Below are 23,217 nucleotides of genomic sequence, written 5' to 3'. Positions count from 1 at the left end.
TTGTCTGGGCTGGAGCAGCTGCTCGCCCTAGAACCAGAGAATGTGTTGGGCTGGAAGGGACCTTTAAAGGTTGCCTAGTCCATCCCCCTGCAGTGAGCAGGGACATGTCTAACTAGATCAGGTTGCTCAGACCCCCATCAAGCCCAACCTTGGATGTCTCCACGGATGAGGCCTCCACCACCTCCCTGGTCCAGTGTTTCACCACCCTCATTGTAACCTTCTTCCTGATATCTAGTCTAAATCTACTCTGCTCTAGTTTAAAACCATTGTCCCTTGCCTTGTCACTACACATCCTTGTAAACAGTCACCCCCACCCTCTGCCACTCTGGTTTTCCTCTATCTCTGTCCCCCATTACATATTTTCTGCCCCTCGTTGCATATTTCCTCTGCAAATACACTTTTTTTTTTCTTTCTGGCTTATTCTTTCCCCACACGGCCCTTCATACTGTGCTTTTATTCTTGTAGCACTTACCTGGATCTCTTTCCTTTCTGTCTGCGTGGACATCTCCCTGCTTTGCCTGATTTTCTCCAGGAAGTGATGTCTCTTGCTCACAGAGGTCTGGGTAAACCTTGAGCCTCAATTTTGCCATGTCCTTGGTTCTCTGCCAGTGAGCTCTGCTTCCTTTAGCCTTTATAACAACTGAAAACCAGCTGTGTATTGGCAAAGCATCACTTTTGAATCCCATCTGCATCTCCCCTACCGCCTCAAGTTGTTTACCTCATGCCATCTATCCCATTTCACACAGGCAGCTCTATCTCTCTCTTTGGACAAATCTTTGCAGCATCCATGGCCAAGCCCGGCCGGGAAGATGAGGCTGCTGCAGCGCAGCCAAGCCCGAGGAGGGATGCCAAGGATCATTCTTTTTCAGGATGTTACTCAGAGAAGCAGACATACCACGAGGGAGAGTTTATTTTCTAAATAAACAACGCGATATAGAAAGATCAGCAGAAAAGACCCACTGTGTCAGCATAATCAGTGCGCACTTCAAAGCTTGCTCAATTAGTAGCATTAGTTTTTGGGGGTGGGTCATGGTTAGAGAGCATTAGGAGGTGGCAAGTTGGATGGAGCCCACAAGGAGACATTTCAAGAAAGGAAAAGGTAAATAGAGCAGGAGGACGCAGCAGACAGGACACACATGGAAGCTGCTGATAGAAACACTGAGGAGGAGCCCTTTGAAGGGAAAAAAACCGTCAGTGAGCTGCCTGCCCCCGCCCTGCGGCACCGCACTCATCCCAACAGCCTTCGCTACCCGGCTACCGCCACCACGCTGCCCGTGCCCGATAACCCAGGCAAGGTGCTGCAGAAATTCTTCTCTCATTGACCTCTGAGGGCAAGTGAAAAAAAGCTGGAGAAGACCACAGTGTTTCTTTCAGTTCCGAAGTACTGCTTCAGCTACTGTGGAGTTCAGGCTGGATCAGGAGGTAAGTTGGTACCAGCCTCCATGAGGAGGAGGAGGAGGAGACCATCAGCTTCCCAACAAAGGTCAAGGAGAGTGCACCACCTCCTTGAACGAGTGCTCCTGTGCTTGCTGGCAGTGGGATAACAGCTCCCAGGGGCTGTTGGCCTGAAGCTAAGCTGGGAAGTTGCACATACTGTTCATGGTGGAAAGTGGAGCACAAGAGATGAAAAAAAAAAAAACAACACAAGAAAATGAGGCTAAAACTCAAGCACAGTGGAAGAAAAGAACAATGACCTTCATATACAACAGGCTGAGGATTATAAGAGAATTTTTGTTTTCACACACTTTGGTTTGCAATTGTTTGATAAAGCAAGACAGATATTAAAAAAATACTCCTCACAAAGCACTTTTTATTAAAAACACACACTTGTACTATTAAATGCGCATGTGTGTACAATATACAGCTAAAGAGAAGAGCATGCTGACTCTAATACTACACATGAAGATTTACTTTTACAACTTGCTAGTAAGAAACTGAAAAAAGTTGAAAAAGGGTGAAATTACTCTGGAGAGGGCCTGTAGCTCTCCTTAAGTGCAGAAGAGACGGGACAAGGGCAGCCAAACTGCTAATGCAGCACTAAGAAGCTCTTAGGACAGCAATGGCCAAGCAAGAGCAGCCTAAACAAACCTGACCTGGAGACATTTGGAAATGTTACGTACAGAATCACCACAAGAAGCAGCTTGATAATCGTCATTGGCGGGAACTTCTCAATATCTCTCTGGGGTCAAACAAGGGCAAAACCCCAATTTTTGCTTTCACAGTTGCTTAACCGGTGTCTTACCAGTGTTAGTATTTTATTAATGAAACATCTATTGCCAAAGTCTTAAGATCCACCTCCCCCATTTCCACAAGCCTCGCATCCCTCACCCTGCGAGGTCAGCACCAGAACTCAAAACACCCGCTGGCTTCCTCCTGGCTTGAATTCCACCCTATTCAGGCAACAGCTTTAAATTATTTCCCTGAAATTAGCTCTTGGAAAAGGTGCCTTTCAAAACATTTCTTCACACTGTGATTAATTCCGAATTGGCATTAGTTGTTGGAGGTCAGTTCAGGACTCTATAGTTTGTTGCATTTTATTTATTTTACCTAAAAATTATTTTGGTATTTTTTTCCTCCTCTTTCTCATATAGATCTGGTATTTTAGCTCTACCATTACTTGGCTATAAATTAACATTTGGGCAAAAAAAAATAAAGGCACTTTGGAACCCTATGTACGATTGTTCATTAATGGACAATGAATTGCTGCCTAAAAATCTTGCAACTTAAGCAATGTGCAACACAATATGGTAACACATTTCCTTTACAAACCCTCATGTTCTCCAGAAACCATTTCCCTTTCCTAGGATAAACAATGTTGCTATTAATTTTATTCACCAGGACTTACTTCAATTTCAAAATACAGCCCTTTCAAATGCAACTGGAAGTTTTCAAGTGGTGTCTAACTTTCTTGCTTGTTATTTTCTCTTCTTTCTCAAGAGGTTCCTTGTCATAGTGATCAAAGCTTTAACATGCAAACAGGTTTTCTTAGTTTCTTCTCCAGATACCTTTTAAGCAGACTATATAGAAGTGAATGTCAGTCGCTGAGCCAATTTTAGCCAAACTACAGTTGAACTAACCACTTTGCTGAGGCAGTGTTTCCCCTCTTCCAGACTTTCTTCTGCTCCTCTAAAACCTTGAAATTAGAAGTCTTTCCTTTCCAACACCTTAACTGTGTGCAAATGCAAACTTCTGCCTTTGGAGTCCACCTCTGCCACAGCCTAGAACAAACACTCCTCGTCCTTCCTCGACAATTGCTTTGTCTTCAAGCTTCTGAAGAACAGCCCACTCAGTAGATCTAAAGACTCTTGGTTATGGTCTGAGCATCATTTTAGCCAGAGCTAGTACCAAGAAAGTGGTCCCTCATCCTTTCTCCAAATTGGAAGAAAGCCAGAGTTTTGATTTGTTCCATAAATTACTTTACCTGTATTATGGGAAGAGGTGTGCTTCAAATTCAGAGACTCTGATTTTGCTCTTGTTGATGAATGTTGCTGCTTTTGTTGAATTGGGGGCCGGTTAGCTCAGTGGGTTGAGCACGGTGCTGACAACAATGACAACACCGAGGTCGTGGGTTCGATTCCCGCTCGGTCTCCATGTGTTGCCTGGTCTAGTCGAGAGGTGGCGTCCCTGCCCATGACAGGGAGGTTGGACTAGATGATCTGTAAGGTCCCTTCCAGCCTAGGCCATTCTATGATTCTAAAGGATTCTATGAATTGATGGAGCAGGTTTCTTCACACATTTTGTTTTGGAGCTCATGCTTAGCAAGTGAGTGAGCAAGTACGTAAGTGAGGCAAGTACTCTCTGATGGACTCAGTCCTGTCAAGAACATATTCTGTGTTCTTTGTCAAGAATTTAGAACCATAGGAGACATGTTGACAGCTTTTACTTTTCAGGACCAACTTGGAGAGCTGGAATGTTTCAGACTTACCAAGGTCATTAGTGGATGAGAATGATCTTTCATGTTCCTCTGGCTGATGAGATTGAGCCCTGTATAAGGAGCGTAGTGTGGTCAGACAGGCTACATTAAGTCTTTTCACTGGCCTAGTGGCCTGTGGAGTGGACGCAACCTTAGAAGCTTCCATGTACTTCCTGAGATACTCCTCCACGTGGAGGAGTATTCATTAATCTCATCTCATTTGAAGACATGCACAGGTGGGAGCGGAGTGCAGCACGGAGCAGCGTGGTCCACTGTAGATAGATAGCACATGTAAAACCTCTCTGATTAAGACACAGGAAGGAACGAAGGAAAAATATTTTTCCCATTACTAACTTCAAATTATGGTAGTTGGTACTACAAGTCATGTACAAGGGGTTCTGCTTGTAGCATCACAGGAAGAACCTGAAGATACAGTGAAGCCCCGAACTCAACCAGAGCCTTGCCTTGCTTCTGTGCAGTCTGTCACAACCCAAAGGATGAACCAACGGGGAAGTCAACATGGTCACATCCAAACCACGTTATGGTGCCGTGGCTTTTAGCGTTTGAACTGACGTGGCCTGACAAGAGTGCTGAACAATCGCTACAGAAAGTAAGACTCTGTTAGGAGATCTGCAAAGTACCGTGTGATCAGAGCTGCATGAAGAGCACAGATGGTGTTGAACTGAGACAAGACACACAAAGTGATGGCAGGTAGATGTCAACAAGGAGAAAGATGCAGATGGAGTGAACTTAGGAGGGTGGGCTGAAAAGAAAGGATGATGAGGGCATTGAAAGGCAATGCTAAACTTAGCAAGAGACCTAACTTTCAAACCATGAACAGATGATCAAAGTTACTTGGTCTTCTGCAGATTTTCACTCAAAGTGCAGCACGGAGGACTTTTGATTCTCACAGACAATACACAGAGTCTTAAAATATATCTCAAAACATGCTTTAGAACACTGTGCCTAAGACCTTCCCACACGGAAACACAGCTAACTCTTGCTTTAAATGAGGTCTGATATTTCTAACATGTAGGTTGAATGTAGAACAAAGCTAGCTCAGAAGCATGTCAGGATTTTTCTTTCCTTACAGCTCTTCTTAAAAAAAATAATAAAGATTTATTGTTATTATAAACCCTGATGTTGCAACTCATGTGACCACTGCAGAAGACGTTTTCCATTTTGCGTTCCTCCTCATCATGAGATCTGTGCCTGAGCTTCTCACAGAAGGTGCTGCAGCGCTGCTCACCCTGCGTCAGCGCGTCACGGATCCCGATGGCCAGGACCCATCGCTCTGACCCGCAGCCGTTCACCACTGACTCATTCTGCTAAGAATCAGCTGCAAAAGTAGCATCTCCTTTCTCAGCACCCAGATTACTGCAACAGAACAAAAAACATCTAGAGAAATAATCAGTATTTGGTTTCATGTTACTATCACACAAGAAATTGAAGTTTCAGTAGAACTGTGACTACTGGGAGACGCAGTACTTCCTAAAAATATCAGGTGGAAAATGATTACAGATATGGAGAAAACACGCACATACAAACCAAGAGACAGACTATATGCAGTACAAAAATTTTATTGACATGAGTTTGAGACGACCGTTTTACATACAAAGGTGTAGCGTTTGGAAACAGGTCAGGCTTAGCTTGAGAAAAAAATGCTACTTTGGGAATTACAGGCATGACCACGTTACTGTCCGCAGCCCTCAAAACCATCTCCTGGCAGCCTGTGGGGAGGCACCTAAGCCTGATGGCAAGTCAAAAATCTGTGCTTCCCTCTGGCTGCCAGCAGAGGTGTCGAGGCAGGAGCATTTCCATGTGGGAACAATTCACAAGTGTGTAACTGCAGCTCCCACGAGGAGAGCCGGGGAAATCCTCCCCTTGCAGAAACTCTGTCTCAGGGGAACACGAGCTACCTCTGTCGCAGGGGGGAGGAAGAATGATAAAGGCTTAATTTTAACTGCAACTCCAGTATCATTTCACAGTAATTACATCTTAAAGCCACGATACAAATTGATAATTACATAGTAACTCATGTTATCGCTACTACATTATCTCTGATAATACTGTAGTTAAGCTTGTGCTCAAATTCTTTTTCCGTATAATCTGTTTCTGTAAAACACTATTATTTCTCAGATACTTTTAATACACTAATGAAGCATATAAAAGTTTTTACAGTATACAAGAAAAACTAAGTTAATAAATCATCACATTCTCTTTGATTCTATCAAAGAATAAGAGTCTGAGAAAAATAACTTTTATTGCATTTTAATTTCTCAATCTCTTTCCTTTTTTAAAAGATGAAAGTTATAACAGAAATTCATGACGTTTTGGATGAAGAGAAGCTTGGGAGAAACAAAATCACAATTCAGCAGGTGGATGATGAGGAAATCAAAGAATTTACTATGGCTTATAGCTGAAAGCAATCAATCTGCATTTCCAATCATTTTAGTTATTGCCACATTCCATTAATTGTTCATTAAGTGAAGATAAAAACATTTTTAAAATGCATCTACAATAGCTTTAAGCCATTGCTGTACATATTGTGCAACTCATCTGAACGCAGTTTCACATGTGGACTTAATAGAATATATTTATGTACAGTATATACACAAGCGGAATCCTGTGTTGATACCCCTGAATATTACCATTTAAATGAGTGATTTTCATAATAGAAGAAAAAAAACCCCAAAACATCTATGAAGGTGGCAAAACTGCCTGTTTCTGAAGTTTAAATCAATATAGTTTCCGCTTGATTTACATACCAATAAAACTGTGGTCCTGTACAAACTTTACATTACAGGGAAACAGTTTATTTTTAAAAAATATTTACATATTTGAGTACTCGCTTCTTTGCAATAGAGATTATATGAACACAGAAAATGGTATGGTAGGCAGGTTTATTTATTAGATTTTTCTGTGTGTTCTTTTTTGTGCAAATTCCAAATCGCTCTTTTTGTGTTATGATCTGCCTCTATTTGCCTTGTATTACTGCTGCTGCTTTTTTTAGTATTCTGAGAAGGCTGCGTGACTTTACTTCTAGGAACAGGAAGAAAAGATTTAACTCGTGAAACACCCAGCTCTGACTTTGATTTACTGTTGCTGCTTTCCACAGTTTGGCTGCTGCTGAGAGGATGCATTCCATCCTGCAAATTAAAAAAACCAAATGTATAAATTATTGTTGCTGTTCGACCCAAAAAACAACCAACCAACCATACCCGTCCCTCGGAAGCCTTGTAATTTACAATCTCTTGCAGTTTACTATGAGGCCTTCTGACTCATTGGTGAACACATGATGGCCCTTTCTTTCGTCTTTGATTGAAAGGAAATATCATCAACATCTTCGAATATCACAGAATCACAGAATTGTTTGGGATGGAAAAGGCCTTTAATATCATCTAGTCTAAGTCAATGGAGATTTTGTCCTGCCAGTGAAAAAAATTTAAATTTGAATCTCAGATGTCTCGAGTTCAGGAGTACCCAAATAACAAATAACTGCTCTTTCTTGCATTACTGTAGAAAAATGACAGTTGCAGCCACAGGTAAAAGGGAAAAGTGGAAATTTAGGCAAAAATTCAGCTTTACAGCTTGAATAAAGATACTCACTCACCAAGGTCACAAATTATAATAAAATAATCATAAAAATAATAATGCTTCAAGAACAGAAATTGAAATGCTACTTCCATTTTAATCCATAATCTTATAATTGTTTTCATATAAATTAGATTTTATCATCTCAAATTATTCACGCTACATGCTAAAACCTGGACCATAGTCATCCTGGCCTAATTTAGATACCTGAAGTGCCAGAGTCACTTTTTGTACCTACAGAGTCAAGGAGAAAGAGTTCAGTTAAGCCATTTTCTGATGGTCAGTAACAGAGATCTTTCCTGACAGCTGCCTACCTTTCCGCTGGCAGGAAAGAAGAATTAGGACCTTAACTGTCAGCATCAGTTGACTCCAGATCATCCTCTGGACAGCAAAATAAAAAAGTTAATTTTCACCATCAGCTCCTGCTCTTCACAGGAAGGTTGGTGGCATGACAACAGATTGTTCGCCCCTGTCTGCTCCTTATTAATCCCTGGTTCCACCAATCTGTTTGTATCCTGGATCAAAGATTTTGCATGTCTTACCAGTTTTCTCTTTCTCCTTCACATGCTTGAAAGCGTTTTTTCTTCCAGCCAATTAAAATAAAAAAATTAATTATGGGCATGTTGCCCTTTTAAGTAATTTATCTCACTGCTGTTGACAAGACGTCCTGTGCTCATGCGCTATTGCTTTTGTTCCCTACAGGTTCTACCTACTCTTGGAAAAGGATGGTTTTCGAATCTCAGACTGTTTCAGATGCTGATTCTTGCAGCTACACAGGTTTATCATGGTCATGATCAGTTCTCGAAGTTTGACTTCTGCTTCCAAACTGAGTCTGTGCTCTTCTGGATTTCTGATAAATTTGTTGTAGCAATGGCTAAGTCTACAAGCACAGCTTGTGGTTCCATTACATCCCTGACCCCTCCAGCAAAACCTTGGGCTGTGTTTCCTTCATTTTAGGCCAACACCGCCCCATGAAGATATGGGAAATCAATTTTTTTTATTCGCTATGAAAATTTTCCGCTAAAGTTCTTCAAAAACTCAAAGGCAGCTAAGCTTGTTTACTTCCAAAGTCAATATAGTTATGCCTTACACTGTTAGAAGGAATTTTAAAGGAAAAAAAAAAAGGAAAAATTTACAGTAGGAACTTACCAAATTATCAAGGCATTACTACTATTTGAAGCTCTAGTTTGGAATCAATGTGTTTAGAGAAATATCCAAAAGTAATATATCTAAATGTGGATCTACAATGTTAAAATTGTTTCCGTTAGCAGAGACTGGATTTAAAGTAAAATTACACAAAATATTCTAACATTTTGAATATTCAGATATCAAAAACCATGATGGCAAGGGGGCTAAGTCATCTCCTCTAACTTTAGCTTTTTTAATGCCTAGGTGTGCTAATTAAGCTGTTTTCAGGGCTACTTCATCGCACCTGCAGAAAACAGATGCGAGTGTCTCTAGAAAACAACTTCTTGTGGTCAGACAGGAGCATCTGGGCTGGATGTGCCCAGCAGAGGGGGCACAGAGGACCCAGCGAAGGAACACCAGCACCAGCTCCTGCCCTGGCTGAGGTCAGCAGGGCCACGTGCTCAGAAGCTCTTGGGATATTCAAAACCACAAGAGAAAAATGAAAAGAAGTGTAATGGTAGAGAAAGAGTAATTTTTGCTTTATTATGGAGATAATTAAAACTAAGCTGAGTGTAATTTCATCTTCATATTTAGTAGGGACGTTAGCACCCACAAAGAATGATTTCAATTTCTGGAAAGAAGATGGTAGGGTATCTGTTATATCTTCCCACTCTGAAACTGCCCTGAAATTAGTGAAGCGTATTTACATGTAGATTATCTTTTCCTTGAGTCGCCAAATTTATAACAAAGGGTTTCTTTTGTTTTCTCACTAATAATATGAGAACACAAGTTGATATTACAACAAACAGCTAGGTAGAAAAGAGAAACTGAATCTCCTTTCTTACGAAAAAAACCCTGTTATTCACAATTTCTTGCAATATCACGTCTTCTCAACATTTCTATTGCTGAGAGCTCTGACACCAGAGCAGCTCAATTCTACTTAGGTAACAACACTTAGGAAAAGAGTGATCTGAATTCATATATATTTGGGTAATCACTAGCAAAACAAAAGAAGGTAGAAAAATAAATCGTGAGTCAGCAATTTTAAATCAAGAATTTTAAAAAGTTTTGCGGTTTTGAAAACTGACTGGATAATATTAACTGGGGAGAAACAATGAACTTTTATTTCCCTCAAAATTTGATGCAAAGGACTTATAATGTCAAAGCAATGTCAACAATACTTGGCCTGGGGAGATAGCTTTATGTAAACATGAAAAAGGAAGCAAATATATCCACTGTTTAATAAATCTTTAGTTTCCATTAAGACACATGGAAGGAACTTGGCATGGCACGTCTAGCAAGTTTCCTAAGAATCATGACAATTTATTCTTGTAATAAACAGGGCACTGGAACCTTAATTCTTTGGATCTGGTCAGGAATTCAGATTTTCGAGAAACTCAAGACCCCTTCCCTCTCCTACTATGCTACTGTTTTCACCTACCTTTTTTGCTGTTGTTTTACTTGGGTTAGTACCACTTGCTGAAAATATGGGATTGTTCTGAGAGTTATTGAACATCAATAGCTCATCCTTAGAACCTGCAATCTAAAAATAGTAAGAAAATGGTGATATTTTTAACACGTTCACAGCAAAGATGATGTTTCAATTTGTCAGATGTTGGAGTCTTGATTTTATTTGCATGCAGTTTCTGTGCAATGCAATGTATAAATATCTAAAGAATGATTAGAATCTCTTTCCTTTACTCTTGAGTGAGTCTGTAGGAGACAGGAGATAAAGAGACAGATTTCACATCGCTTATTGTCAGAGGAAGATAAAACACACATTTCCAGAGCGATGCTATTCAGTGGAGCTTAAGGGCAGTTTTCCATTAAATTTTATCCAGCCCCAGGAGCATCACAGAAAGGAGTGATCCATTTCTCTGCCTCCTGCCATGTTTCTTCCCTACTATTTCCCATCACACCTTGTGAACATGAGTCTGATCAGCCTCCTGTCTTCACCGAAACCCAGGTATTTAATCCTTCCTGAAAACCAGGTATTTAATTCTCCTTGAAAACCAGGTATTTAATCCTGGGGCAAGCTGATCTGGTTCAACTCTGCAGATGCAGAAGTGCTCAATCTCAACATGACAGGGGCAGTGGGACATAGAATCATAGAACGGCTTATGTTGGAAGGGACCTTAGAGATCATCTAATCCAACCTCCCTGCCATGGGCAGGGACGTCTCTCAATTAGACCAGGTTGGTCAAGGCTTCATCCAATCTGGCCTTGAACACCTCCAGGGAGGAGCAACCACAACCTCTCTGGGCAATTTATTCCAGAGTCTTGTCACCCTAATACTGAAGAATTCCTTCCTAAGATCCAATGTTAACCTATTTTCCTTCAGTTTACATCCTTTTCCCCTTGTCCTATCACTGGACACTCTTGTAAAAAGTCCCTCTCTCACTATACTTGAGTGTAAGGGCAAATTAGAGAGCACTGATTTTGATGGCAGTCTGAAACTACATCACTACGGCAGCAGCATCCTTATTTCTGTAAGGTTGCACGAGGCAGCTAAGGGATTAACAACAGAAATTCCAGCCATGGATGGTTCCACCCATGGTGAGGAAACTGAACAAAAGACAGTGACATCTATCTCCTTCCTTATCTAACCCATATTTCCTTGAATTGTCAGTGACGAGCAATGACATTTTACATGTTATTAAACACAACCTCAAGTTGGTTACCATTTCTTTAAGCATATCCCATTTCTTCAAGGGTAGACAAACCCCTTCAAGGATATAGCAAACCCCTGCTAACTGCCTCGCCGTTCACTTGTCAGCTTGGTGCATGTGACTCATGTGAGTACTGTAAATACTTTAAAAAAACCCCAAACTGACCCAAACCACTGTAATAGAGGAATTCATTAAGTAGGTTGAAACAAACCTTCCCAAGGACAATATTTCTTTTTTTAATAAAATTTTTGTTAGCTTCTAAGGGTAAACAGAATACTTAATAAAGCAGAACTAATGGAACTGCCATTCAGGGAGATCCTAGAGGATGCAATGCACGGTTGAGCTGGACAACAGGTTAAGACTCTGTCTGTGTTTCAAAAAATATGGAACAGCTGCCCCAGTGTGACCAGAGCCTGCTGTCACAGCCACCTACTTCAGCTGTGCTACAAGGAAAGAAGGAAAACCATAAATAGCCACAGCTAGAGGGAGAGCTGGACACTTTTGGTATCGAAGGAGAAAAGAGAGAGATCTAGGGCTCCACCCTCTGCTCCAGCTGACCTCCCGTAACCGCCCCCAGCCTGCTCCAGCAGGGAGCTCAGCCCCAGCCCTGTGAGGTTGGCAGGCACCCTTTGCCCTCTTATCCCATGAGTGAAAAAAAAAATAAATAGAATTAGGCCAATCCACTCTTTCTTGCTTGGGGCAGCAAAACTGCGTTTTGCCTGCACAGCAGAGGAGCTTTGAGGCAGTTCTGTGAGGGCTGGTGGGATCACATTAAACAAACCAGACGTGTAATGCGTGTTGGGAAAAAACTTTATATGTCTTTAAGACTACAAAACTGTTTCCCAGTGGAAGCAACGATAGCATGAAAGAACATGGAGAACAACAATGTCGAGGCTATTGTCGCTCGCATTTATGAACCTATAAATTTCAGTCCCCACGGCAAAAATCTCCACAAGAAAAAGTAGTGAAGGTGTGATTTAAAATAATATCTATTAAACCAGAACACTTACCCTCAAATGTATAATTTATTAGTTGACTTTGGCTTATTCTCAAATAATTTAATAATTTTCTTTAGTTCAAGCAGTGCTTGTCAATTAAAAATTTATTTTAAGCACGTAGCAAACCACTGCATATGGTAAGGATGTAAATTATTAAAAAGCCTTGTGTTTACCTTGCTTATATCAGGCTCAGATTTGCTGGAACACATACTTTGAAGTTCCTGCACAAGATCTACTTCGTCATCAGAACCAAGGGACAGTCTTTGCTCCAGATTCAGCGTTCTCAACTGATCCTTCTCTGAAGATCTGGTTTTAGAAAAGCAACAAACAAACAAAGGTAGAGAACAATTCAAATTAAGCTACAGTACAGAATTTAAAATAAATACTATAAACACCTGAAGAATAGTAATTTGTTTCCAAATGACCTTTACTACCACAAACAGAAGGAAAATAACATCTCAGTAAGTTGCAGCAATAGTTGTTATATCATAATAGACCGTTCTCATCAAATTATTCTCTCCATTCTGAAATTCTAACAAAGGATTATTCCGCCTACTTGCTTCTCTTTTTATAAGTTTTACTCCACTCTCCTTTCTGGACTTAAATTCAAACACTTAAAAGCCCCCTGGCATACTGGAAGCACAAATACTCTGCGCTCTCTGAGCCTGTGGATATGGTAGAACCAAGGTTTCAGACTGAAATGAAGTGTCAAATGCAATTCCCTCAAGCTAATTCATACACTTTCTCAGAGAAACTTTGTATCATTTAGGCTAAAATGCATGTACTGTAGTGTTTTGAATTGTCATTCATTAAGCTAAAAGAGCCAGAGGAGTTTTTAAAATGTAATGCCAGGTGAGAAAAGCATATGGTTGGCTTTTCATGGAACAGTATTACATAATATTCTTAAGATACAGGCTACTCTGTTACATAAAAGACAAGGTTTGAATTACAGAAGTGGATTCTAAAATTATATCAAAGCACATACATCTTTTTTTTTTCTACGAAATGAAAATTAAAAAGGATTCCTTTCTTCAGATGTAGAACCAAAACATTACGAAATACAAACTCTTAGTCTATTCATTATAATGTGCTGGTTTACACCACCATTTTACCATCTTTATTGTTTGCTAAGTGTTACAAATACCAGAAATTAAAACCTACTTTGTGGCGAGAGAAGCTCTTTTCTTACAGTTTGGTTGCAACATAGTCTTAGATTTCATACCTGTGCAAAAGAAAGATTGACTTATTAGTGTGTTATTCTGTGTGTTGATTTCTTTATTCTAAAATACGTGATAAATACGGAAAATGTGTTCCCATCTACTGGCTAACTGTATCAATAGAGTCTGTCAAAGATCAGAACACACCCCTTGAAGCTGTTTAGAATAGCATTAAGAACTGTTAAAATGGCAAATGGGGCACGAGTTGCCCAAACTTTAAGTAAAACCAAACAACTTGCCCTTATTTGGAGTCATGAACAATATTTGATTCTGATAGTCAGAAATAAAAGGCTACTAAAATGAAATTCACTGTTCCATTTTTTACTTGTATTCACAGATATTAACTGGACTCCAAGAACATTCTCAGGTGCGAGATACAGTAACAACCATCCTACTTTGGGTTACGTTCATTTGATTTCTTAAATCGTCTTAGTGGGATTAGATAAATTCATAATTGAAAGAGAGAACTAGCAAGCAAAATCTGGACACTAGAGTTGCAGCTGAGGAAAAGCAGATTTTTTTTGGACAAAAGCTGAAGAAATGAATAGCTCAATTTAACATTACAAAAGCACCTGGCATCAAGTATTTCTGTCTTTTATATACGAAGTAATTGAGGCTAGAATCTTACTATTTCTAAAGTGTGTGTGTGCCTCTTTAAACCTGCTCCTACCTCTTCTCTCTAAAGGAGTTACTTGCATTTTTTGAGATCAAAATAAGTTATTTGATGCTGTCCTCTAGAAGTTTTCCTGTTAGATACTGTATTCAGTTATGGTCTTCCTAAGACAGATGTGTACTTCTAGCAGAACAATACACTGCTTCTGCATGTATCCAGATGTGACTCCTGTGTAGTAAACTGCTGATTCGATGGCTTATGGTCTTGAGGTGAAAAGACATTTCAAAAATGTCAGCTTTCACATACAACTTTCACACTTATGACCCAGTCATAAGCCACCTTCTTTATCAAGCAGCATACAATATGGAAACTGCCTGAAAATTTTACGCTGTGACTACACATTTTTTTAATTATTTTTTTTCCCAATTAGAGTGAAAATCAAACAGAAATCTTCAGTGTAAAACCAAAGATCTCTTCCTTCCACTGCAGGGCTTCTAGATTATTCTACTCAATTTATCTAAGAAGACTGAACAAGCGATGCATGATCTGAGCAGGCATGGATTCACTTGTTTTTACTTGGATTCAGACAATAAGAATTATTGTAGCAAAGCTATAAGTTACGTGTAAAAACACGAACCCCAAACAGGTATACTGTTAACTAGGTGCAGAACTAAGGAGTACTAATCAAGTAATGAAGCTTTTTCTCATCTGGTATTGAGGAAGAGAATAACAGAAAATCATTCCATGTAACATGAGGTGGATCCATCGCTCGGTCTTCCACCATCTGAGCCAAAGCCTACCTCCTTATCAGCCAAGAGGAAGGGCATCAGAAGAAACAAACGAAAAACTAATTAGGATATCTCACAGTCACAAAGAAATAATTTGGAGGAAAAACGTAAGAAATTTTTTACTAGTAAACATAAACCTGAGTATCATTTAATTGAGAATTTTCAATTTGTAATGTAAAAGAAAAGTTAGATTCACATCTACATAGCTTAAACCTCCACATCTTTGGTCAGGATTGAAAACAGAAAGCTTTACCTTCAGTATTTGTCTCCTGCTTATTCCATGACTGGGAGGCTAAATGGCCTGACTTTTTGCGAGGACTCGTGCTCACTTTTCTCCAAGAAGCATTCTCACATCTTTTCTTACTAGAATTTTTGTAGGTTGAAACCACGGATAAAGGAAAATTTCCTCCCTTAAAATCTGCTATGTAATTATCTAGCTCTGAAACAAAAGCAGAACAATGTTAAGAAGAACTAACTGTTCCAAATGGTTCTTCTTTGACTACTTTACACACTAGTTTTGTGACTGTAAATGCTTTTAACCACATACCTCCCATCTTAACTACAGTTATGTTTTGTGAAGGCTTTAAAAAATGAACGGCACAGTTAAAAGCCCCACTTTGAGACTGTACAACTACTTGCCTTTCAGACTGGTTACTCTTACCTGTTCTGGGTAGGGGACAGCCGTGCAAAACAGCTTTATTTAGCAAGATACTGAGAGCAGCTTTAACAACAGCCTGTTGGCCTTGGCTAGGATTTTTTTTGGCTGTTGCTTGTCCTGGTACAGATGGTCTCTTCACTGAGGCTCTGGAGAGAATTGCTTCTTGAACTCTGGGAGCTATCACAGCATTCCATAACTTGGACATCCACCTGTAGGCACACAAACAACCCTTTAACTTCAGAGACAATTATCAAAGTCCAAGATTTTATGCATTGGGTAGCACATCAGTTGTTGCATTTTCAGGAAGCATGCATAATTTGGACTTCCTATTACACCACATTTCAGAGAGGAATTGATTTTATTTCAAGTAGGGTTTGTTTGGTTTATATCAAATTATTTGACAATTATTCTTCAGGTTGCTTTGGCAAACTATTTACTGTCTGACACTTTTCCTCTTTCAGATAAGGGCTGTAAAACATCCTTTACATTTTAAGGGCAAAAGAAAGAATGTCCCAGAAAGACGTGTGTTCATGTGCATACAAAAAAGCCCCTTGCACCTTTGCCAGTGCACAGAGGAGTTTCCACACTTGCAGGCGTTCACTCATAGCCTATTTGCTGCCAGCATGGGAAAAAGGAGTTATTCAGTTACGATTGCACCCTTTCCGGTATTCTTCCACTTCCAAACCGGTCCCGTTTATAAGACTTTTCTATTCGTACAGCTGCCTCGTTCTCACTCTCCTTTTGTTTATCTGATCTGTGGTGAACTGAGTTTCCAGGATGCTGTGGATTCTCCAGATTGTTTGGTTTAAAGACTGGGTCTGATTACAAAAATTTGATTCAAAGGGACATGGTTCTTCTGGGACTTTTGCTTTTCAGATAGAGAAATATGACGTTTTAGCATAGAACTGGAAAATTTGTATTAGGAAATAAGTAAATGCTATTTCTTACAGCTTATAGTTCTCAGGGGATACGGGCCAGGTGTGTCAGGCTTAGAGCTAAGCTCACATCTATAACAGACATCAAGACAATCTTTTTTTAGATCAAATCCAACTCTTTTTTTTTCTCTTTATACCCTCTCTCCTATGAGAGGAAGATGGCAAGATTGAGAATCAGAGGGTTTGTATTAAAGTTCTGTATGAAATTATAGGCTATAATGCTGTGTTTCAGCTTTGCAGAAATACATTCAGAGAAAGTGAAGGCTGAAATATCTGTTTGACTTAAATGAACCATTTTGTGGGATACACTGATACACAGCATTAACGAAAAAGGTTATGATGACTTCTTTTTCTTTTTTTTTTTTTAAAGTTAGAATGCATGGATCATTTGATACATGTCTTTTTGGTTAGTTAAGAAGCATAAGATTGAGTTTTTACGGTATCTATCCATGCCACAAAATGCTAGTACGACTTTGATAAAAGTTACATTACTTAGAGAAGTAATTAGTACAGTTGTTCAAACGCATTTGGGAGATGTTCCTTGAAGATTCCCTAGTATGTTGTAGATACCATTCCAGAGAGATAAAAGTCTGCTTCTGATAGCTAAGTTAAACTACCAAAATAAACAATTGCTTTCATTTTAGTAATAAAAAACTGTCTCTCTTCATTCCTGCCTCTTTTGCAGTACCACTAGTATAAATGGTCAGAGATGAATGCTGCAAAGACAACATTAATTGAGTCCATTCTAATTTGTCAACAAATGCTGGGCTGTACACTGCCACCCTCTCTGAATAAAATTCCAACCTGGTGTTTAAATTCAGTCTTATGTTTGCATTCACCAAATCCCCAGTTCTCTGATACACCTGATACTTAGGCAAGGCACAGCAAGCCTCTGCCCTCTGAGCTGGGAAGTGAAACACTTTCCAGTCGGAACATCATCTTTAATTCCCTAGATCAAAAAAGGAGAACAAAATGTACCTAATATTTTCCTTATTTATTCACTTTACTCTCCACAACATGTGAAACAGCCTGCAGCAGGGAATCGTTTCCTTTCGTGTCTTCTCTGTCCCTTCCCAGCTGCTGCTTCTCCCCCTTGCCTCGTGCGAACGCTGAACCCGGAACAAACCCGGGCTGTAGGTGGCTGCCGACTGTCTTAATGAACTGAAGTGCCTCAGTGAAGCTTTAATAAATGCAAAAAGCAGCAGAATAGAACAGTGGAGAGGAGGGGCAAGAGGGCAGGAGTGGTTAGTGAGCTGCTAATTAAAGCTATTTATTGCCAGTGATAGGACCACGCTGTTAGCCATCATGCTGCTAAACTAAAAGCGTCCAGTAAGTGCTTGCTGGAACTGGGCTTTTTAATTATTTGGGAAAAAAAATAGATTAAAAATGCAGACTCAGGCAGCATATCACTGCTATAAAAGACATTTTGGGGTTGTGCTCAACATAAAGCATTGTGAATCCAGTCAGTTAGACCTAGGAGAAATCCAAACTTAAAAATGCATAATTAAGGGATCTAAAGAATGTTTTTTCTGTCCTCCAGTAATGCCATTCCAACAAATAAATGATTAAGACTTTTCAGAAGGCAGAGGAGATAGATGCATGCTGCACTTTATTCTTTTTCTATTTCACAATACCCACCAAATTTCAAGCCAATGCTACATCCACATTTAGACTTCGATGATTACTCTGGATATTAGATAATCTGTCCTTTTAGGAAAAAAAAAAAGGAAAATGAACAAGCAAAATATATCAGATCTGCAGACAGAAAAAAAAGATGAGAAAGCCAGTGCACACACTAAGCAAAGGACCCTGGAAGAAGGGTCAGCAGAAACTAGCAAGAGAGAGGAGTTAGAGAGGGAACAGAATATCCCTCTTTAGAATTCAGGAGATGTTATGGAGCAGGGTGAGAAAAGGAATGTCGCATCTCCTGAAAGCAATGTTATTATGTGAATCTTCACTGAGGGTTCATTACCTTTCTCATACAGCCAAGCAACGCCTTAGCATGAAATGACTATATTTTAAAATTATGTTAACTATTTCTTGAATCATTTGCTAGCATTTGCAGAGAAGCTGGAATTTGAGTAAATGTTCATGCAATTGTAGGCGAGAAAAGACAAAATTTTCTTCACTCTTTTCTAATGTTACTGGACATCTAACCACATGTACAGCTAAGTGTATATATCTGCATTATTTACTCAGCTAATACAGCAAGGGAATCGTGTGTATGACTAAAAATGATCCTAGATATTAAAAAGAGGAAGAAATAATTTTCCAAATTTCCTTCACCTTCAACTTTTTTTTTTTTTTTGGTCTTCTCACTAAAATTAATAGCTTTTTTACCATGTTCTCTTGAAATGAAGAACAAAACCTTTACAGAGTTGGGCATTTGCCATTCCAGTACAAGTAATTTTTCACAACCTCTGTATCAGAAAAGAACTGGAAGATCACAACAGGGCTGACTTTCAGCTGGTGTTAAGACACCCAGGTCTAACTTGTGTCCTTTGGAATTGCTATTCTAGTAATTAAATATAAAATAAATGTTTAAAACTCCCAGTAACTTCTGCTAAAACACTTTCGAGGTTGCTGAGTCAGCTGGGTTTGAAGAGAAACACAACTCCTACATTTGTAATAAGTATCTAGTTGGCACTGAACAGCATCAAAGGGGGAACAGAAATCTTACTTCACTGTCGCTTGGCCATGCCCTGGCACCACAGGACAAGAGAAGAAATGTTTTGGCCCCATAAGTGCTTCAGGCGCTCCTAGACGTGATAAGCAAGAGTTCAGCTGGTGCCAAACAGCAAGAATCCAGTCTATGATCTTGCACACAGGATCACATGGAGGAGGTACTTTGCCTCTGAACTGCAGAGAGAAAAGATGTTTGACATGGTGTGAGGCCTCTGCTGCAAACACTTCCTTGAAACCCCAAGAAGGCGTGGAGTTTTGTTTCTTCTCAGTATATTGCTAGTACAAAAATCAGCAGCAGTCAAACCTTTTTATGGAGTATATTGAAGTCTTGTTGTATTAAAACCTCATGAAGTTCAAAAAGGTCAAGTACAAGGTCCTGCAGCTGGGTCGGGGCAACCACAGAATCACAGAATCACAGAATGTTGGGGGTTGGAAGGGACCTCTGAAGATCATCTAGTCCAACCTTCATCCCAGCATATCTAACCACTACACCATAGCCTCAGTATCAGTACAGGGTGGGGGGTGAAGGGCTTGAGAGCAGCCCTGCAGAGAAGCACTTGGGGGTCCTGGTGGACAAAAAGCTGGATGTGAGTCACCAATGTGCGCCTGCAGCCCAGAAGGCTGGTTGCATCCTGGGCTGCATCACAAGGAGTGTGGCCAGCAGGTCAAAGGAGGTGATTCTGCCCCTCTGCTCTGCTCTCATGAGACCCCAGCTGCAGTGCTGTGTGCATCTCTGGGGCCCTCCGCACAAGAAGGACATGGACCTGTTGCAGTGGGTCCAGAGGAGAGCCACTAAAATGATCAGAGGGCTGGAGCACCTCACCTGTGAAAAAAGGCTGAGAGAATCTGCAGAAGAGAAGGTCTCTGGGGAGACCTTATTGTGGCATTTCAATACTTAAAGAGGGCCTATAAGAAAGACGGGAAGAATCCTTTTAGCAGGGCCTGTTGTGATAGGACAAGAGGTAATGTTTTTACACTAACAGAGGGTAGACTGGATATAAGGAAGAATTTTTTTACCATGAGGGTGATGAAACACTGGAACAGGTTGCCCAGAGAGGTGGTAGATACCCCACCCCCAGGAACACTCAAGGTCAGGCTGAATGGGGCCATGAGCAACCTTATCTAGTTCAAGATGTCCCAGCTCACTGCAGGGAGGCTGGTTGAGATGACCTTTGGAGGTCTATTCAACCCAAAGCATTTTATGATTCTATGAAAACTTATTTCCCCAATTATACTTTAACAGATATCTCCTTATCCATAAATTGAATCTGCTTTCTTGTGGGAAACTGAGACGCAGATTTGGCAGTAGTGCTTCTTCTATGGTGTTATGACTAGGATTACAAGAGATACCTCTCATATCCTACACAATGTATACGATATAAATAAGCTATAGAAAAAAACATACAGTCACATTGAACAGAAATTTCTGATCCAGGCATATTCTCAGTGGATTTCCATACTGACTCTTAAAGTCAATGACACAAAGATGTCTTCCTCCAAGACTTTTTTCAGTATGCCTCATTAAATCATTTGGTGCCAGAAAGATCTTCTATTTCATCTGACTCCAAATTACAGTCTTCATCATCCTAATCCTAGGATTATCTTCTGGAACAGTTTGAATTAAAGGAAGCATTAAAAGATGCACTAGGGATAGGATTTGCTAGAACTTTGTGACAGAGTGTACACGCGAACAATATAAAATTAATGTAAAAAAACATTTAAACTGTTTTCACATATCCTAATTGTCCAAAATAAGGGGAGAAGAACTTTTCATCTGAAAACATTAATATTAAGGCACAAGGTATCAGAATACAGAGAAAGAATATTGCAATAGTCTATTGTTCAAACAATAAATGTTCTTTTACTTTCCCTTAAGATTTCTGTAACAGATTAATCTTTTTTTTTTAACTTTGGAATCCACTATTTTAAGCCCCACATCAACTGGCATTTGAGCTTGCATATGGCAAATGTATGTATTTTTTTAAAAAATGTTCTAGAACACTGGGCATTTTTATTCATTACTTAATTAGGGAAGATACAGGAAGAGGGAGAGCTTTTTTTTTCTCAAAACAGCCACCATCTGCATATATGCTTTAGAGAAAATTATCTTAATGAGATTGTTACCCAAATCCTGCTCAACTTTAGTCAGAGGTAGGAACTTAGTACATTGTTAAACTCTAACCTGTGACACTAAGGATTGCTTTTAAACCTAAACAAAATAGCCTAAAAATGACATCTGTTACATGATGCTGCAAGTTCTGGTAGCTAAAGCAGTTCGGCAGAATCAGTTTGATTCAGCCTTCGTCTGTGAAGGAGTCAGGACGCTCTGCAATTGCCTGCATTGCTCTATCTCTTGGCCTTGCGCTCAGCTGAAGACAGTCCTTCTCTTTGATCTTGAATGATCTACGATCAGAGTGTTTCTGTCCTTTTATAAAGGGGGCTTAGATCACTAGATATTCTCCAGCGTGGGCTTCAAAATACGATCTTTCTCCCCAAGAGGATGGAGGAGAATTCTGCTGTGGACTTTTCCTGCACTGTCCTCTGGCTCACACAGTCCAGCACTGCAGCGTACCTGCAAGATGTCAGCTTCAACAACCCCACCTACTCGCCTACAGACAATTGCTGCCCTCCTTATCCTTTGCAAGGAATCTGGAAACCATTCCTACCCTCAACCAGACAACCACTCATACTGGTTCCAGCTTACTATGTCTGTAGGGACTCAAAGATTTAAAGCAGGTGGGGAAAAAAGGAAACACTGCTTCACGCAGGAAAAAAAAAAGTACCTACAAATAGCTGTGCACCCGAAAAAAGTAATCTAAGAGAGTAATCTGTTAAGAGTTTCATTGATACATTTCACAGGATTCTTTTTTTATGTTCTGTATTCCTGTTCTTGCTATTAAAGAATGACTAGGGATGTTACTAAATTTCCTCATTATCGTAATTGAAATGTCCAATTATCACACATTTCCGCTTTCCGATCACTTTGAATCAGTGAGCTTTTACAGATTAGAGCTGTGGCACAGGGCACAGGAGATGACATCCCCAGGGGCAGCCAGGACACATAGAGCTGAATGCTCAGAACTCACAGTAGGTCTGTTGTCCCAGGCCAAGTCTCTTTGCTACTGACAGTTATGTGGGTTTTTTTTCTCTGTTTCTGGAACAATCTCCCTTTTTAAGCCTGTTCAAAACTCTGGTGCCAAGATTATTTTCCTTTGCAGCTGTTTCAACTAAAGTCCCCCTCCCAATATCTAACATTGCCTGACTGTCTGCAATAGCTGCTATCACACTCCAATGGTTTTCTTCCAAATAACTTTCAAAATCCCACTAGTCTGCTTTTGCTCACATTTTTCTTTTCATTTCTCATCTGCCATTTATTTATTCATGTTAAAACTAACTTCTCATCTTTATTCTTTTTTGGACTTTAGTTCCAGCTTCATCAGGCCTGTTGCCTCACAACCACTTCCTTACTGATGTATTTTCATCCCTCTTTCCTCTTTGATTTGAAAGCCATGAAAACTCTTCTTGGTGCTTAAAAGTTAGACAATACATGCAGGACATATAACTGTCTTATTTTAGATACATAGGCTAAATTCCTCAAGGAAGGGATTTTACGTTTGCTGAATAGATTCTACAGATTACTACCATGTCCACATAGAAGATGAAAAAAATAAATGAAGGGTGTTTTCGTATGGTTTCATAGAGCAAGTAGCCACAGTATCATTATTTGCAGCCAACCCTTGTGTTTATGCTGATCAACCACACACCTGCCTATAAAAGGCTGAGCATAACATTTACAGAAATGCAGCCTGTATCTTCCCAGAAATTAATGTGGGTTTTTTTCCCCAAAACAACTTAGTCATCTGCTCAGCTTTTGGCATTACCCTTGCACAAACTTCATAGACCTGGTGATGTACAACATTGGGGAATCCAATTCAAGTTCTTACCTTGTTTATGACTTTTTTTCTTAAAAACCTTCGAAGCAAGCCACGCATCGGTTCCCCATCCCACCGAAGTTGAAC

At 39.9% G+C, this 23,217-nt stretch overlaps 1 protein-coding gene across 1 annotated transcript in view; it reads right to left on the bottom strand.

Annotated features, from left to right (window-relative positions):
- Window positions 1-6,299: 6,299 nt before the first annotated feature.
- Window positions 6,300-23,217, bottom strand: part of CTTNBP2 (cortactin binding protein 2) — a gene marked incomplete at its 5' end in the record, with an annotated part of 49,429 nt that continues 32,511 nt past the window's right edge. The window contains 8 exon segments of the mRNA XM_009878544.1: window positions 6,300-7,062; window positions 10,077-10,178; window positions 12,476-12,608; window positions 13,464-13,524; window positions 15,174-15,359; window positions 15,582-15,787; window positions 19,194-19,372; window positions 23,143-23,217. The exon segment at window positions 23,143-23,217 is cut by the window's right edge and continues 30 nt beyond it. Coding sequence (XP_009876846.1) covers window positions 6,817-7,062; window positions 10,077-10,178; window positions 12,476-12,608; window positions 13,464-13,524; window positions 15,174-15,359; window positions 15,582-15,787; window positions 19,194-19,372; window positions 23,143-23,217 — 1,188 coding nt within the window.

The sequence above is a fragment of the Apaloderma vittatum genome, unplaced genomic scaffold (assembly GCF_000703405.1).
Source record: "Apaloderma vittatum isolate BGI_N311 unplaced genomic scaffold, ASM70340v1 scaffold16311, whole genome shotgun sequence".
NCBI classification, from domain to species: domain Eukaryota; kingdom Metazoa; phylum Chordata; class Aves; order Trogoniformes; family Trogonidae; genus Apaloderma; species Apaloderma vittatum.
Note: the sequence above shows the minus strand (reverse complement) of the source record. Positions and strands in the feature narration are given on the sequence as shown.